The sequence below is a fragment of the Meriones unguiculatus genome, chromosome 3 (assembly GCF_030254825.1).
Source record: "Meriones unguiculatus strain TT.TT164.6M chromosome 3, Bangor_MerUng_6.1, whole genome shotgun sequence".
NCBI classification, from domain to species: Eukaryota; Metazoa; Chordata; class Mammalia; order Rodentia; family Muridae; genus Meriones; species Meriones unguiculatus.
In genome coordinates this window covers 160,204,186-160,221,010 of record NC_083351.1, presented here as the reverse complement: position 1 = coordinate 160,221,010, position 16,825 = coordinate 160,204,186, and the positions used below count along the sequence as shown (strand labels likewise).

At 38.9% G+C, this 16,825-nt stretch overlaps 1 protein-coding gene and 1 long non-coding RNA gene across 2 annotated transcripts in view; one reads left to right on the top strand and one right to left on the bottom strand.

The window, feature by feature from the left end:
• The window catches only part of LOC110565589 (transmembrane protease serine 11G), a 42,604-nt gene extending 38,963 nt beyond the window's left edge, over positions 1 to 3,641 (top strand). The window contains exon 10 of the mRNA XM_021663294.2: positions 2,138 to 3,641. Coding sequence (XP_021518969.1) covers positions 2,138 to 2,299 — 162 coding nt within the window. The 3' untranslated portion in view covers positions 2,300 to 3,641. The remainder of the gene's footprint in view (positions 1 to 2,137) is intronic.
• LOC132652817 (uncharacterized) lies at positions 1,474 to 8,781 on the bottom strand. The gene is made up of 3 exons (XR_009590373.1): positions 8,703 to 8,781; positions 5,244 to 5,317; positions 1,474 to 1,608 (listed from the first exon to the last, which is right to left on the bottom strand). It is a non-coding gene; the product is annotated as an uncharacterized LOC132652817 (long non-coding RNA).
• Between the last annotated feature and the right edge of the window lie 8,044 nt (positions 8,782 to 16,825).

The following is a 16,825-nucleotide window of genomic DNA, read 5'->3' as shown; positions in this document are numbered from 1 at the left end:
ACCCTGAATAGCTTATGCCCAAATAGAATTACACTATTAGGAAAAACAATCTGCACTCATTCCTATGACTGTAGTATGTCACAGATTATTTTTCAAATTACACAAACAACATTTTCTCCATAGTTACAACACATTAATTTTAAGCATTTAAGCACAGTATCAATTCTAAAATATGGTTATTTGAAGGGTTAAAAATAACTACGAAATTCAAGATGTGACCTATATAGCATTGTGACTTGGCACAAAAACATAATGACTCCTTGAGAAATCAATACTGACTCTGATAATTTGGCATATGTGTGACATTTGTTGTATGCAAAGGTTGACCCGTCATTGGCTGTCATGTGATAGTAAGAAATATTCATTAACTTATTTATTCAACATTTTGGGCACCAAAGTTTACTACAGACATTACTGAGGGAAACTAATGTTTTTTTTAATTTTTTGTTTCTATTTTTATTTTATTTTTTAATATTAGTTACAGTTTATTAACTTTGTATCCCAGCTGTAGTCCTCTCCTTCATTCCCTCCCAATCTCACCCCCCCCCGCCCCTTTCCAAGTCCACAGATAGGGAAGGTCCTCCTCCCCTTCCATCTGACCCTAGGTTATCAGGTTTCTTCAGGCCTGGCTGCAATGTTCTCCTCTGTGGCCTAGCAAGGCTACCCCTCCCTCTGGGGGAGGAGAGGTCAAAGAATCAGCCATTCCCAGATCTCCATCAATGGAGGAATGGATACAGAATTGTGGTACTTTTACACAATGGAATGCTACTCAGCAATTAAAAACAAGGAAATTACAAAATTTGCAGGCAAATGGTGGGATCTAGGAAATATCATCCTGAGTGAGCTATCCCAGAAGCAGAAAGACACACACAGTATATACTCAACATGCTAAAACATGTACACCTAAAGAAGATAAACAAGAAAGAGAACCCAGGGTAAGATGATCACTTAGAAAGACAAATGGGATGGACATTGGAAGAAGGAGAAAACAAGTAACAAGACATGAGCCTACCACAGAGGGTCCCTGAAAGACTCTACTTAACAGTGTAGCAAAGCAGGGGCTGAGACCCATAACCAAACCTTGGGCAGAGGGCAGGGAATCATATGAAAGAAGGGGGAGTTAGTAAGACCTGGAGAGGACAGGAGCTCCACAAGGACCTAATACATCTGGGCACAGAGGTCTTTTATGAGACTGTATCTCCAACCAAGGACCATGTATGGATATAATCTAGAATCCCTGTTCAGATGTAACATTAAAAAATAAAAAGGTAATGAACTGACAATCTCATTAGGGAACAGGTTACAGAAACAAAAGGAGAAAGTCAGGATTCAGCTACACATTCTAGAATGCAAGGGAATCCTTTCATTCACTCTCTGAGAAGGAGAATCACATTTATTTCCAACATACAACAGAATCACATGGCTTAGAGAATAAACATGATCTACACAGGAGTTGACATTCTCTTCTCAATGGCTCGTGCTTCCTTACTGCCTTTTACCATTAGTACAGTTAGAGCATTCGGATCTCGCTTAAAATGGAGATCTCAGGGAAGGGACCTGGGGAGGATCCCCTTCAGTGGCTGCCATGTTCACACTGTGCACCAGACTCTGGAAGAGACAAAGAAGAACAGGAAGAATGTGGAAAGGAAGGGGCTTCAAAGCTGCACCAGAAGCCCCTGCCTCCTTCACGCTGCATTGTTTCCCTCAGTCTAAGAACCTGTAATAGGCTATCACAGGGTATGTTTTCTGGAAAGGATACAGTCCTTACTTAAGATAAACTTTAAACCTTTTGTGGAAAGCTTAGGCTAAAGAAAACTGAGGAGTCCTCACGATTTAGAAACTTTAAGTGTGTTTATTGGGAATTCTGCCTTAGCCTTTCAGTAGTAAGTGCTGCACAATTGACAGAACATTCCAGAACACCCTTCTACTGATGAGTGAGAGTGCAACAGGGTGAGAATCTAATTTGAAACAAGGCATCACTTCTAGCTAATGGAGTCAAATAAGGCATCATGGTGGGGGCGGAGCTCTCAAGTTAGTTCCAAGTATGAATTTGCTAGACAGTCGGGTGTCAGTTAGCTCTCATTTCTGTCACTTTTTGTTTATTGAATTGACAACATGTTTTTTTTCTCTTTTCTAGGGTGATTCTGGGGGGCCTCTGGTTATCTTACATGATAGCAGTATCTGGTATCTTCTCGGAATTGTTAGTTGGGGAATAGACTGTGGAAAAGAAAACAAGCCCGGAATTTACACCAGAGTGACTCATTATAGGAACTGGATTAAATCTAAAACTAATATCTAATGCAACAGCCACCCCTTTATCCAACCTGGCATGTCACACAGGGCCTCTGGCAAATTGTACTCAGTATTCAGTCTTTGTTGCCATGTTGCTTTGTCATCTAGTTCAAGATGCAAATGAGTATGCCTCTTCCTCTTAAGTCAGAAGAGGACAGACTTTTTGTTTTTTCACATCAATGGAAGGGTCCCACTGACTATGAATGCAAAAGATGCTGTCTGCTTCAGAAAGACTGAACAGTCTGCAAAGTGTTTGATTACCTCCCTGCTCACCTCTGTTCTCCTACTTCATACTTTTTTCAACTTACAGTAATGTGGAAATTGAATAAATGCTAATTGTCCATCCACCATTTTTTTTCTCAAGAGATGCCTTCCTTCTCTGATGCCGCCATAGATTTTGTCTTCTTCATCAAAAGTCCTCATTGGCAGTTTGTTGCTCTACTGACGAGATAGACAGAATTAACGAGTCTAAGCCAATGGTGACAAAATGATGGAGGAAGCACTGGACATGAAGCTAGCACCCCGGAGGTTGTGAAGAGCAATACTATTCCCTTTCATCTTCAGATAAGCATTAAACTTTTCTCTGAAATTTTTTATTTATATTTGTGCATATTGTTTTTTTCCTTTAGACAACTTAGCTGATGTATATTTTGAAGCAGTGTACCCACCATGTTTTTTTTAGCATAACATAAAAGAAGAGATATAGATATTTACTTGAATAAATACATTTCTATACTTGGAAATAAAAAGTTATGTTTATTATCCTTTTTATTAATGAAATCTAAATGTTCAGGAATCTAAGAAGGTTACTTTCAGCTCCATCTCTAAAATGAGAGGTGTTAATACTTGTATAAATTTATTTTTCAATTGTATTTTATTTTATCTTAATTTGTTTTATTAAGCATGTTTATTTTTAACCATTTTAGAATATTAAATATGAATAGGATGGGAAGTTAGTATAAGTTAATTCCAAAAATATAAACACCTGACATGTGAAACTAAAGTACCAGTTGATATTCACAAAATGTTTGATACAAGATGTTTGTCAAGATGCTGTTGTGTGAAATTTGAATTTACTGTTAAGTGACAGGTATACTCTGCAATAGAATATTTATTTAAAACATTCAAATAATTAGGAGAGCATCTCTAGAATACCTTAATTTTATTGATGAAACTGTCATTTCCATATGTACTTATTTTCACATTTTGCAATATCTCATGTGAGTATAGAGTAGTATCAAACCAAACTCAGACTTATTCTGTGTACATCTAAATCTTTACCCTCTTTTTAAAATTGATGAGCTATCTCCTGTGATAAGGTTTTCACGGAGGTTTTGTATCAAGTATGAGTCTCACCTAACATGTTACACTGTACATATTGAATGATACTATGGTAATAAATGCAACATTCTCTCTGAGTTGTTTCTGCGAGTGATTGCTCAACTTCCATGTTGCTGACACTTTGTCACTGGTGCTTTTCTTCTGTTTTTGTTTGTTTGGGAGAGGAGGGAGACCATCACGGCACTCTAGGCCACTTGATAACATTCCTTACTTCTATAAAGAAAATGCCCGCAGAACCCAGTTCCCCACCACTCTTCTGCCAAGTTGTGGCAATCAAAACTGCTTACAGTTGATGTAATATGCTTCCAGTAGAGCAAGACCACCTTCAGTTAAGAACAGCTACGATGAGACCATTACTGAAAAAAACATGCATTTAAGTTCTAGGAGTGTGTATGGCCCCAGCACATCTACATAATCATGCATCTCTTGGAAACTGAACTTGTCTGAAGGAAATTGAAAGGCGATCCATTTGCAAATAAACCATAGAAAGAAAACAGAGAGGTACAAATAGTGGAATTTCCTGTAATACTCTAAGAGTAGCTTCTGTAAGTTTGTTTTCGGATCAAATACATAATTTTCACTTGAAATGGCATTTATGAATTCAGCTGAGGCAGTCACCCACGGTACTGCAGAGTAGAGAAACTTACAAAGTATCACAAAGCCCTAAAAGATATTCTGTCTAGCATGGTAGTTACAACATAGATTTAAGTTAATTTTTAAAATTAAACTTTAATTTCCTCATTTGGACTAATCATGTGTAAGCAAAAACAGCAGTCAAGTGTGACTAATGGCTACTATTCTTGCCTCATAGATTATATGACATGTTTGTCATCACAGCCATGATAAAACAAACCTCTACTATCCAAGGAAGCACCTATATGATCACTTATTCTAACAAATTTCTTGAGTCTACCATAAACAAAAATGTCACAGATATGTTAAATTCTACAGTTATGAGGAATTTATTATAAAGTCTATGAGTCTCAAGAATTGGAATTCTGCAGGTCCAAGGACTGATTTTCTAAGTTTGTCTTTAGCCTTTTTAAGAGCCATTCATTGCCCAACTGTGTGTGTGAACCAACATCACTATTAGGTAAATTCTTTTAGAGCATACTAACAAATCATTAGCTTCCATGAACCGAAATGTTAAGAATGTCATCATAGGCTTACAACGTCTGAGGCCCATATCCCTGCTTTGTTATAACTAGTTAAAATATTAAAATGTATTTTAATTTTTATTATTCTATTTATTTTTTAATAAATAAAATTTATTTAATTAAATTTATTAAATTTTATTTTATTTATAAAAAATAAAAAGAAATTTTATTTTAATTGATAAAAAGAATCAATGAACCCAAGATCTGGTTCTTTGAGAAAATAAAAAAGATATACAAACCTTTAGCTAAGCTAACTAAAAGGCAGAGGGAGAACACAAGAACACATCATTACATCATCCACCAAATTAACAAAATCAGAAACAAAAAGGAGGACATAAGAACAGACAATGAGGAAATCCATAAAAAACAATAAGTCATACTTGAAAAGCTTATATTCCAAAAAATTGGAAAATCTAAAGGAAATGGACAATTCTCTGGATAGATTTCACTTACCAAATTTAAATCCAAATCAGGTAACCATTTTAAACAGTCATCAAAATAGAAACAGTCATCAAGAGCCTCCCAACCTAAAAAAAGCACAGGTACAGATGGTCATAGAGCAGAATTCTTCCAGACATTTAAAGAAGAGCTGATCCCAATATTCGTCAAACTATTCCACAAAATAGAAACTGAAGGAACATTGCCAAACTCATTCTACGAAGCCACACTCACCCTGATACCTAAACCACACAAACACTCAACAAAGAACTAGAATTTCAGACCAATTTCACTCATGAACACCGATGCAAAAATACTAAATAAAATACTTGCAAACCGAATCCAAGAACACATCAAATACATTATCCACCATGATCAAATAAACTTCATCCCAGGAATATAGGGATGGTTAAACATACAAAAATCCAACACCATAATCCACCATAAACAAACTCAAAGGAAAAAAAAATCACACATGATCATCTCATTAGCTGCTGAAAAAAGCCTTTGACAAAATCCAGCACCTCTTCATCATGAAATTCTTGGAAAGATGAAGGATACAAGGCTATACCTAAACATAATAATACAGCAAGCCAATTGACAACATCAAATTAAATGGAGAGAAACTCAAAGCAATTCTGCTAAAATAAGGGACAAGACAAGGCTGCCCACTTTCTCCATACCTTTTCAATATAGTGCTTGAAGTTCTAGCTACAGCAATAAGACAACTAAAGGAGATCAAGGGAATACAAATTGAGAAGGAAGATATCATTTCTTGCAGACTATATGATATTGTTTATAAATGAACCCAAAAATTTCACAGGAGAACTCCTACAGCTAATAAGCATCTTCAGAATAGTGGCTCGACACAATATTAATTTAAAAAATTATTAACCCTCCTGTATACAAATGGCAAATGGGCTGAGAATCAAATTAGGGAAACAACACCCTTTACAATAGCCACAAATAATATAAAAACTCTTGGGGTAACCCTAACCAAGCAAGGGAAGGGCCTGAATGACAAGTACTTCAAGTCTCTGAAGAAAAGAAATTGAAGAAGATATCAGAAGATATAAAGATGTTCCATGCTTGTGGGTTGGTATGGCTAACATAGTAAAAATGTTCATCTTACCAAAAGCAAGATACACGCTTAATGCAATCCCCATCTGGAAAAACCTAGATATCCCTCATGAGTAGAATGGATAAAGAAACTGTGGCTCATTTATACAATGCTATTGTACTGTAAAATGTATTGTACAATGTATTGTATTGTATAATGCTATTATACTTAGCTATTGAAAAAACAAGGGAATACAAAGTGAATAAAGTATAATTAATAAAAATTAAAAGAAAAAAGAAAAAATTGAAATTTGCAGGCAAATGGATAGAACTAGACAAGATCATTCTGAGTGAGGTAACTTAGACCCTGAAAGACATACCTGGTATATATTCACTTATAAGTGGATTTTAGCCATACAGTACATGATAAGCATACTACAAGTAACAGACCCCAAGAAGATAAGTAACACAGAAGATCCAAGTGAGGATCATAAATCTCACTCAGAAGAGGAGATAGAATAGACAGAGGTAATGGCTGAGGAGAAGAAACGAGGTAGGAGAGGGGGTGCAGAGAGTTAAGAGGGTGGACGGAGATCAGACCTGAGGAGAACAAGGGCACTAGGACAGAAGGCCTGTAGACAAAAGAGAAACTGAGGATGGGGGTATCTCTGTGACAAGCTGGAGACCTAAGTCAGGGTAGGCTCTTGGGAGAATATGAGGGGAACTCAAGCAGAGTAGCAGAGGCCATAGAGACTGAAAAGAGCACCCTCGAAATAGACTAGTCTCCTAGCAGAGGGAGGAAACACCAAACCACCTACAAAAACTTAGACCCAAAATTTAACCTGCTTACCAGATGTGCAGGGCTAAAGATGGACAAGATAGAGCAGAGATTGAGGGGATGCCCAACCAATGCCTGGCCCAACCAAAGACCCTCCCTACTGGAGAGTGCCAAATTCTGACATTATCAAAGGTGCTCTGCTAAACTTGTAGACAGGAGTCTGACAGAGTTGTCCTCTGAAAGGTGCTACCCAACAGCACCTCAAAGCAGATGCAAAGACTCACAGCTAAACATTGGGTAATGCATAGGATGTCTAATTGAAAATGGGAGGAAAGAGAAAAGCACCTGGAGGTGACAGGAGCTCCACAAGAAGACCAAGAGAGCCAACTAACCAGGGCCCAGTGGAGCTTGCTGAGACTGAAGCATCAACCAAGGGACATGCGTGAACTGGACCTAGCCCCCCTACAAAGATGTAACAGATGGGCAGCTTAGGCCTCATGTGTGTCCTCTGTAATGGAAATGGGAACTGAATTGGACATGGACTCACTTGCCAGCTTTTTGATCACTTTCTCTTGGCAGGACTGTTTTGCCAGGCCACAGGGAAAGAGAACATGCTCAGTCCTGGTACAACTTGATGACCTAGGCTGGAGGGGAAAGGGAGCTCCCCTTTTCCAAAAGGGGAGGGAAGGGGAGTCAGGGTAGGACTGGGAGGGGAAGGAGAGATAGCACTATAACAAGAATGGAAAGTGAATAAGAAATAATAACAAATAGAGGAAGTAAAAAAAGAACATTATCAATTAATAATATATTTAAAATAAAGATTTTTTCTTTTATAAATTGACAGTATATATTATATTATATTATATTATATTATATTATATTATATTATATTATATTATATTATATTATATTATATTATATTATATTTGGCCCAGGAAGAGGTATTTGTGGCAATCAAATGAAAGAATTAATGGAAGGACATTTTGTTGATAGAAATGTTTCTTAAGCAAGCAGACAACCTAAATGAAACAAGAACTGGATGAAACAATCCGTCAATATAATTTTATCCTAGCTAAGTCTAGGAAATGGGAAACTCACTCACCACCATCTCAGGTAGACCAAACATGCAGCTCGAGTGCCATCTTCTGGCTCATCTTATTTTACAAAATGCATCCTACTTTAACTTCAAGATAGGATGCTGTATAAGCTTTTTCCTGTAGCAAATGATATTAAAGAAAAATCCAACATTCTCTCCCAATATGTCTTCTTAAGCAAATCGAAATTTGAAGTTTTTATGTAATGTTACATTATCCTATTATGTAACAAACATAAAATATCTATTCATATATTTAATTTTTACTTTAAAAATGATACACTTTTATCATCACATGAGACCTTTTGTATACTGTCAAGACCTGAACTTGGATATTCTTGTTTTTTGTGGCAAGCACATTAACTTTGAAGCCATCTCCCCAACCCTGGGACTGCTTCAGTCTTGAGAGTTTACCTGTGTGATTCCCACTAGGAAAGGCAGTTGGTGCTAGACAGTCAGCAAAATAGAGTGAGCTGTAATAGTCACTATGGCCTGTAAGATCTCAAGCCTGGAATTCACACCAAACCTGTTCCTTAAAACTCACCTTGGCACAGGCAATGGGCAGGCTTGGCTCTTCCTCAGTTCACAATGCCAGAAACAATAGTTGATTTCTCTTGGGAAACATGAAGACATATTCCAAAATAAACACTTTGAACTTTCTCAGGAGAATAACAGATGAGATAGCACAGCGTCTCAGAAGTTCAAGAATATAAAATAAACAGCATATCAATATTTAAATAGTTGAGGAAAGATGCTACCTTGCTCACCTTGACCAAGAACGAAAATGATATTGACAGTGAGACAAAGAAAATACACAAAAAGTAGGAAATAGTAGACCTAGAACAGAATAAAAATGAGAAAGGACAGTTGATGAGGGAAGCAGGGGTTCAGGGAGGAAGAGAGAGGGAGGAAGGGAAGGAGGAAGTGGGGATATAACCTCTTAAAGCCTAATCCCAGTGTTCTACCTCCTTCTGAGAAGCTGAACCTTCTCCAGACTCTATAACCTGACAGAATAGTGCCACCTGCTGGCGGCCACGTGCTCAGAAACGTCAGTCTGTAGTGACATTTCTCATTCAAACCACCACCTTAAATTCAGGATCTTGAAAAATGCTCCTAGTTAGCGAATACTTTTTTATCTAGTTCTCCACTTCCTCAATCAGTCAGGCCCTAGGCTATTGTCAAGAGCAGAAATATTAATTCAGTATTGGAATCCTTTCAATACCCACTCATTCCCTTTCATTCTCAGTCAAAGTACATGATAGCCTGTTTAGTAGAAGTGTATAATACCGGGGAGGGGGGAGGGGCTTGCAGAAGGATTAAAAGGCTGGCTCTTTCAAAAGGAAGACTATGCTATTATAAATGGTGAGGGCTCAGAGGGTTAGCAGAACAAACCTCTCAGACATCACGCAGCTGTGTTGTCTTAGGTTTGAGTTCTTTAGTTTTCCCAAGCACAGCAGATATGTGTTTTATTGTGTCTAAACAATAAAACTCTAACAATCTATTAGCTCATCTGCCCGCTGCTTAGCTGTACTTTGAGTTTTAATAACCAACTCTTAAAATGACTGTTAGGTTATTTTCCTTAAAAAAATAAATTTTAACTGAAATGTAATAATTGCCCGTATTTATGAGGTATAATGAGATGTTTAGATTCAACGTACATATTGCATAGCAGTTGATCACAGCAACAACTGTGCCATCACCTTACATTTTCATCATTGATCTATGATGAACACATTAAAATCTTGTATTCTATTGTCTATTTTATTATTAACTGTATTCATTGTGGTATTGACAACCAGAAATTATGTCTGCCTAAATGTACTATTGTACCCACAGGCAAGCATCTTCCCATCCCCCCTTTCTTTCATTAGCCTGTGGTAACCATGTCTATCCTCAACTCCTGTTAGGTGGGCTTTAGATTCTTTTTTGTTGTTGTTTGTTTGGTTGGTTTTTTTTGTTTTTGTTTTTGGTTTTGGTTTTTTGAGGCAGGGTTTCTCTGTGTAATAGTTCTGGCTGTCCTGGACTTGTTTTGTAGTCCACACTGGCCTCTATATATGCTTCCATCCCTAAGAAGTGCAGGAAAGCAACTTGAAATGTACTGGTAACTCTTCCATCTTTGCGGCAGGCATTCTTTCCTCTCAGCTTTCAACTGCCTGGACCATTGTAACTTGCAAGGGTGTCTTGGTTTATCATTTGTTGCTGTGATGAAATTCTCTGACAAAGTCACTTAATGGGGGTAAGGTTTATTTTAGTTCACAGTTCAAGGCAGTCCACCACATTGGACTTGGAATTGGAAACATTTGGCCACAGGCATCAATAACTGTTAATACTGTTCCCGTTTCTCTATTAACAGAGTTTGGGATCCCACCCAGGAATGACTTCCAAAATGGGCATGGCTTCCACCCTAGTTAATGCAATCTAGATCATGGCTCACAGACATGCCTTGGGGCCCACATCTCACGTATTTCTAGATCCTGTCAAGTCGATGATCAATATTATACATAATGACTCCATAACTGTCAACTTGAAACTAAAACACACCACTTTTAATCCATAACCTCTTGTCTGTATAGACCCATGACCACCTGATAACAAAAAGGCATTCAACTCAACATTGAAAGTTCCAACAATTCAACCAAGGACCATGTATGGATATAACCTAGAACCTCTGCTCGGATGTAGCCCGTGGTAGCTCAGTAATCAACTGGTTTCCCATAGTAAGGGGAACAAGGACTATTTCTAACAGGAATTCAATGGCTGGCTCTTTGACCTCCCCACCCCCCAAGGGAGGAGCAGTCCTGTTAGGCCACAGAGGAGGACTTTGCAGCCAGTCCTGAAGATACCTGATAAAACAGGATCAGATGAATGGGAAGGAGCCCCCCCCATCAGTGGACTTGGAAAGGGGAACGGTGGAGATGAGGGAGGGAGGGTGGGATTGGGAGGGAATGAGGGAGCAAGATACAGCTGGGATACAGAGTTAATAAAATGTAACTGATAAGGAAAAAATAAAATTAATAAAAAAAGAAACTAAACAAAAAAACAAAAAAAATTCAACACTACAAAATCCAAAGATTTTGTAACTGTAACCTTTTATGAAAAAAAAAAAAATAAAACAATTTACATACTTCCAACCTATAATGATATGAAGTAATCATTCCTACTTTAAAGTAGAAGAACCAGGGCAGAGGAAGAAATGATCACACAAAAGCAAAACTAAAATCCATAAGGCAAACACTACTGAAATTCTGTATCCATCTAGAGAAGGTAATGTAATCAACTGGGCTCTAAAAGACTTGTCAACCCTCTTCCCCACTCTGCTGATGTGCTGGTTGGTTTTGTGGCAACTTGACACAAGCCAGAGTCACTAGAAAGGAGAGAAACTTACTGAGAAAATGCCTCTGTAAGATCTGGCTGTAAGACATCTTAATTAGTGATTAATGGGGAAAGTCCCAGCCCATAGTGGGTAGGGCCATCCCTGAACTTGTGGTCTTAGATTTTATAAGAAAGCAGGGTGGAGCAAGTCATGGGAAGCAAGCCAGTAGGCAGCATCCCTCCATGTCCTCCACATAGTGACTGCTTCCAGGTTCCAGCCCTGCTCGAGTTCCTGTCCTGACTGCCTTCAATAGTGAACAGTGATGTGGAAGTGTAAGCCAAGTAATCACTTTCCTCCCTAACTTGCTTTTGGTCATGGTGTTTCAACATAGTAACAGTAACCCTAACTTAGACAGCTGCCTTAAGTATACATTGACTGTCTCCTAGGTTGCCTCCATTCTGTTGGCACAGCTCTTCCTGGTCTATGTTACATGGTGCTGACATCTCCATTCTCCTGGAGTCTCCGTGTAGCCCAGGCTTCAGCACAACAGCTGCACACCATGGCTTCTAAAGGACATCTTTCTGGGACTTCAACCTTAGCACACATGGCCTGACCTCATGAGGATTTCCTTACCTTCACAGTCTTTCATCTTTCATGTGACAAAACCAGAGCCACCGAAATGGCATTGCTACACTCTAGAGAAATTGCCTGGCTTTGAATCACAGTCATATCAACATTTGTGCACTGATCCTGTGGAAACACTGTCCTACGCACTGGCTTTTGAAAAACAGATAATCTCTTATTTTTAGGCTTTATTCCATTTGACTTTTTTTTTTTTTTTTTACAAATTCAATACATGAGTATACTTTATTTACATCATTTCCACTTCTCCCTCTCCCTTCCCGCTCCCCCTCCAACTCAAACTCAAATTCATGATCTCTTTTATAATTATTATTGTTATACACACTCACACACACAATTTAGTGAGTTCATTTACTCTTTCTCATAGATACATGTGTTCAGGGATGATGAGTTGGAACTGGGATTGTATAACCGAACAGTGGTCCTTTCCCTGTTTCTTCCTTCTCTGGCATCCATTAATTGCTTATAATTCTTCATCTATGGGTGGGACCTTGTGAAATGTGCCAGTTTTAGATTGGCATGTCAACTTGCATGGTCATTATTGTGTAAGCAACCATATGATTGCAAATTCACTATAGCAGCTTTCCTATTATATTAGAAGTCAGCAAACTCTAACAGGCATTCTTGTCCTCTATCTCTTTGAATATTTCTATCTTTTTTCATTTCTAGGATTTTATTGGTGCACATACAACACAATATTGTATGTGAGCATCCTGTAGTCAATTATTCTCTGCATTTTAACCAGCTGTGCATCTTCGTAGTCATTCTGTCTGCTACAAAAACAAGCTTCTCTGGTAAGGCATGCCCTGGCTAGTTTCATGTCAACTTGACACAAGCCAGACATTTTGAAATAGAGAACATCAATTAAGAAAATTCCCCTACTAGATTAGTCTGTGCTGCATTTTCTTGATTTCATATAGGAAGACCCAAGATACTGGGTAGTACTCCTGGGCTGATGGCCCTAGGTACTGTAAGAGAGCAGGCTGAACAAGCCATAAGAAGCACGTCAGTCAACAGTGATCTGGCATGGCCTTTGCTCCTCTTCCTGTGAGGAGTTCCTGCCCTGGCTTTCCTCACTGACGGACTCATAAGCTCTAAGGTGGAATAAATGCTTTCTTCTCCAAGTTACTTTTGGTCATGTTTTGTCACAGTAATGACAACTCTAAGTAATAGAAGTGGGGAGACCTATACTTATTTGTGGCTATAAGGATAAAGGTTTATAATACAATGAGAAACTATATTGATTTACGAAAATGACAGTAGTACTTTCCCCTACTGAGACCTTTCCACCCAAGGGTAATTGGCTAACTTTACAATACTTGACTTGAATCTCCTTTCTACCAAATGGGTCTTAAGTCCAATGAGACAATTACTGGCCAACCCTAAGACAAAAACTCTGTCCCTATTCAATCACTGGGTCAGTCTTGCTGGCTTGTCTTTGTTTTGTATCATAGGCTTTACATACATCCAAATGAAACTTTATTTTATAAACTTACATTAAAATACATATATAACACATATAATCTTTCTTCCTTTAAATGAATTTGGCTCTTCAGAAGATGGAGCCTTCAGTGGGTAGGGTTTTACAACCAGGACAGTCTTTCTATTGCCCCAATGCAGAATAGGATACTTCTCTTCAATAAGTATGATATTTTTGACAAGTACAGTGGCTGTCACACTAGGCCCAACACAATCTTTCTGTCAGAAAGAATATTAATTATTCTCTATTTTCAAATTCAAACTTGTTTAACTTTTCAGGACATCAGCAGACTGAAACCAGATTCTTTTTTTTATTAATAATTTTGTATTTATTAATAAGCACAAATGAAATTATATGTATTTCTTTTTTATGTGAACTCTGATGCTTTTTTTTCATCAATTACACTTTATTCATTCTGCATCCCCCCATAAGCCCCTCACTCCTCCCCTCCCAATCCCACCCTCCCTCCTCCCTCTGCTTGCATGCCACTCCCCAAGTCCACTGATAGGGGAAGTTCTCCTCTCCTTTCTGATCTTAGTCTATCAGTTCACATCAAAAGTGGCTGCATTGTCCTCTACTATGGCCTGGTAAGGCTGCTCCCCCCCCAGGGGGAGGTGATCAAAGAGCAGGCCAATCAGATCATGTCAGAGGCAGTCCCTCTTCACATTACTATGTAACCCAATTGGACTCTGAACTGCCCTGGGCTACATCTGTGCAGGGGTTCTGGGTTATCTCCATGAATAGTCCTTGGTTGGAGTATGAGTCTCTGGGAAGTTCCCTGTGTTCAAATTTTCTTGTTCTGTTGCTCTCCTTGTGGAGACCCTGTCCTCTCCAGCTCTTACTATTTCCCAGTTCTTACCTAAAATTCCATTCACTCTGCCCAACAGTTGCCCATCAGGCTCAGCATCTGCTTTGATAGTCTGAAGGGCAGAGGCTTTCAGAGGCCCTATGTGGTAGGTTCCTAGGTTGTTTCCTGTTTTCTTCTTCTTCTGATGTCCATCCTCTTTGCCTTTCCAGATGGGGATTAGACATTTTTGTTAGGGTCCTCTCTCTTGCTTAGTTTCTTTAGATGCACAGGTTTTAGTGGATTTGTCCTATGTTGTATGTCTATATGAGTGAGTATATACCATGTGTGTCTTTTTGCTTCTGGGACAACTCACTCAGGATGATCCTTTCCAGATCCCACCATTTACCTGCAAATTTCATGATTTCCTTATTTTTCATTGCTGAGTAATATTCCATTGTGTAGATGTGCCACAATTTCTGCATCCATTCTTCAGTTGAGGGGCATCTGGGTTGTTTCCAGCTTCTGGCTATTACAAATAAAGCTTCTACAAACATGGTTGAGCAAATGTCCTTTTTGTGTACTTGAGTCTCTTTTGGATATATGCCCAGTAGTGGTATAGCTGGATCTTGAGGAAGCGCCAGATTGATTTCCAGAGTGGTTGTACAAGTTTACATTCCCACCAGCAGTGCAGAAGGGTTCCCCTTTCTCCACAACCTCTCCAGCATGTGTTGTCACTTGAGTTTTTGATCTTGGCCATTCTCATGGGTGTAAGGTGAAATCTCAGGGTTGTTTTGATTTGCATTTCCCTAATGGCTAGTGAGGTTGAGCATTTCTTTAAGTGCTTCTCTGCCATTCGGTATTCCTCTACAGAGAATTCTCTGTTTAGCTCTGTTCCCCATTTTTTAAGTGGATTACTTGGTTTGCTGCTTTTCAGCTTCTTTAGTTCTTTATATATACTGGATATGCATCCTCTGTCAGATAAAGGGTTGGTGAAGATTCTTTCCCAAAACCAGATTCTTGACAAAAATACCATATGAGTGGATGAGCTGCAGACAGAGCTCTAGTTCCCATCTGAAATCTCATGGGCCAGGCCTCCACTGTCCAAGTTTCTCTCAGCACCCTCACCCTCCAAGATCCTACCAGAATGGCCCCTTACGGGGGGCTTTTTTCACTCAGCATTCCAAACTTTTCCCCATTTCAGCCATAGAACAATTCTAATGGTCTAAGAACCACGTAGTAATCAGGTTTATCAAAACAGAGTTGGAGTGAGAATTTTAGCTCCTTTAAAAACCCAGTTATGCTTTTGTTCTACTCCCGGGTATGGGATATGGAGCTGCTTCAGATTGTCCACAGCAGTTAACTATGATGAAGCTAATGGTCTATCAGGGGTGTGATTTGTGTCAGCTACAGATAGTTTAATTCTGGGAACTCTTGAGAGGATATCAATGGGAGAGCCCTGAGGGGGCCTAAGGTGACTGCTGCTCTCCCTGCTGCTGCTCCTACCCTACCACATCCCCACCACATCCCCACTGCTGCTGGTTCATCCTGCTGCTGCTGTTTGATGTTACATTTGTTATAGATAGCTTGCTAGTTTGCTGGACTGCTGGATATCCTGATAAGATTGCACTTGCCCCAAGGAACTATCTATGTACCTAATCAACAGGAAGCAGCCAATAGAGGTCTATACCCTTTTTCTCTCCAACCTTCTTCCCCTATTATCTAGTGTTGGGGATTTGGAAGGGATCGAAATGGATTGGAAGGAAGGTAGAAATATAATAACCCCAATAAATTAGACAAAATATTATGCCAACACAGACTGATTTTTTTGTTTTGTTTTTTTGTAGCTTTTTATCTGAGTTTCTCAAAAGCCATTGAGGGGATAAAGAGCTCATTTTCAAGGTATAATTGATATAACAGGAAAGTGAAGACAGCAGGAACGTGAAGTGGATGGTCACATAGCATCCTTAACAAGGAACAGGAGGCAGTAACTGCATGCTGATTCTGGGTTCCAATTCTCTACTAACATAGTCTGGGGTAACAGGCAGGGACTGACCACACCCAGAGTGGGCGGGTCTTCCCACCTCAATTAGTGCAATCAAGGTAACATCCCCCAGACATACCTAGAGGCTTATATGACAGGGGACTACAGATCCTGTCAAGTTGACACTAATCATTCACAAAAGTTGACCCTGTACCGAGGATCACCAGGCAGTTTTCTAAGGTCCTAGCTGATGAAATCTTCAGTGACTTATTTCTAAGAGAAATCTGATTAAAACCAGAGTGAGGCATCACATTACACTCAGGAGACAAGTCAAATAAGTGTAAGGAAGGATGTAGAACTTTCCTGGGTGCTGGCATACCAGAGGACTCTTGTCAGCTATATGCATGTACTATGACCAGAAATTTTGTAGTATTCCATATGATGTGCTGAGTTAGTTCCAAACT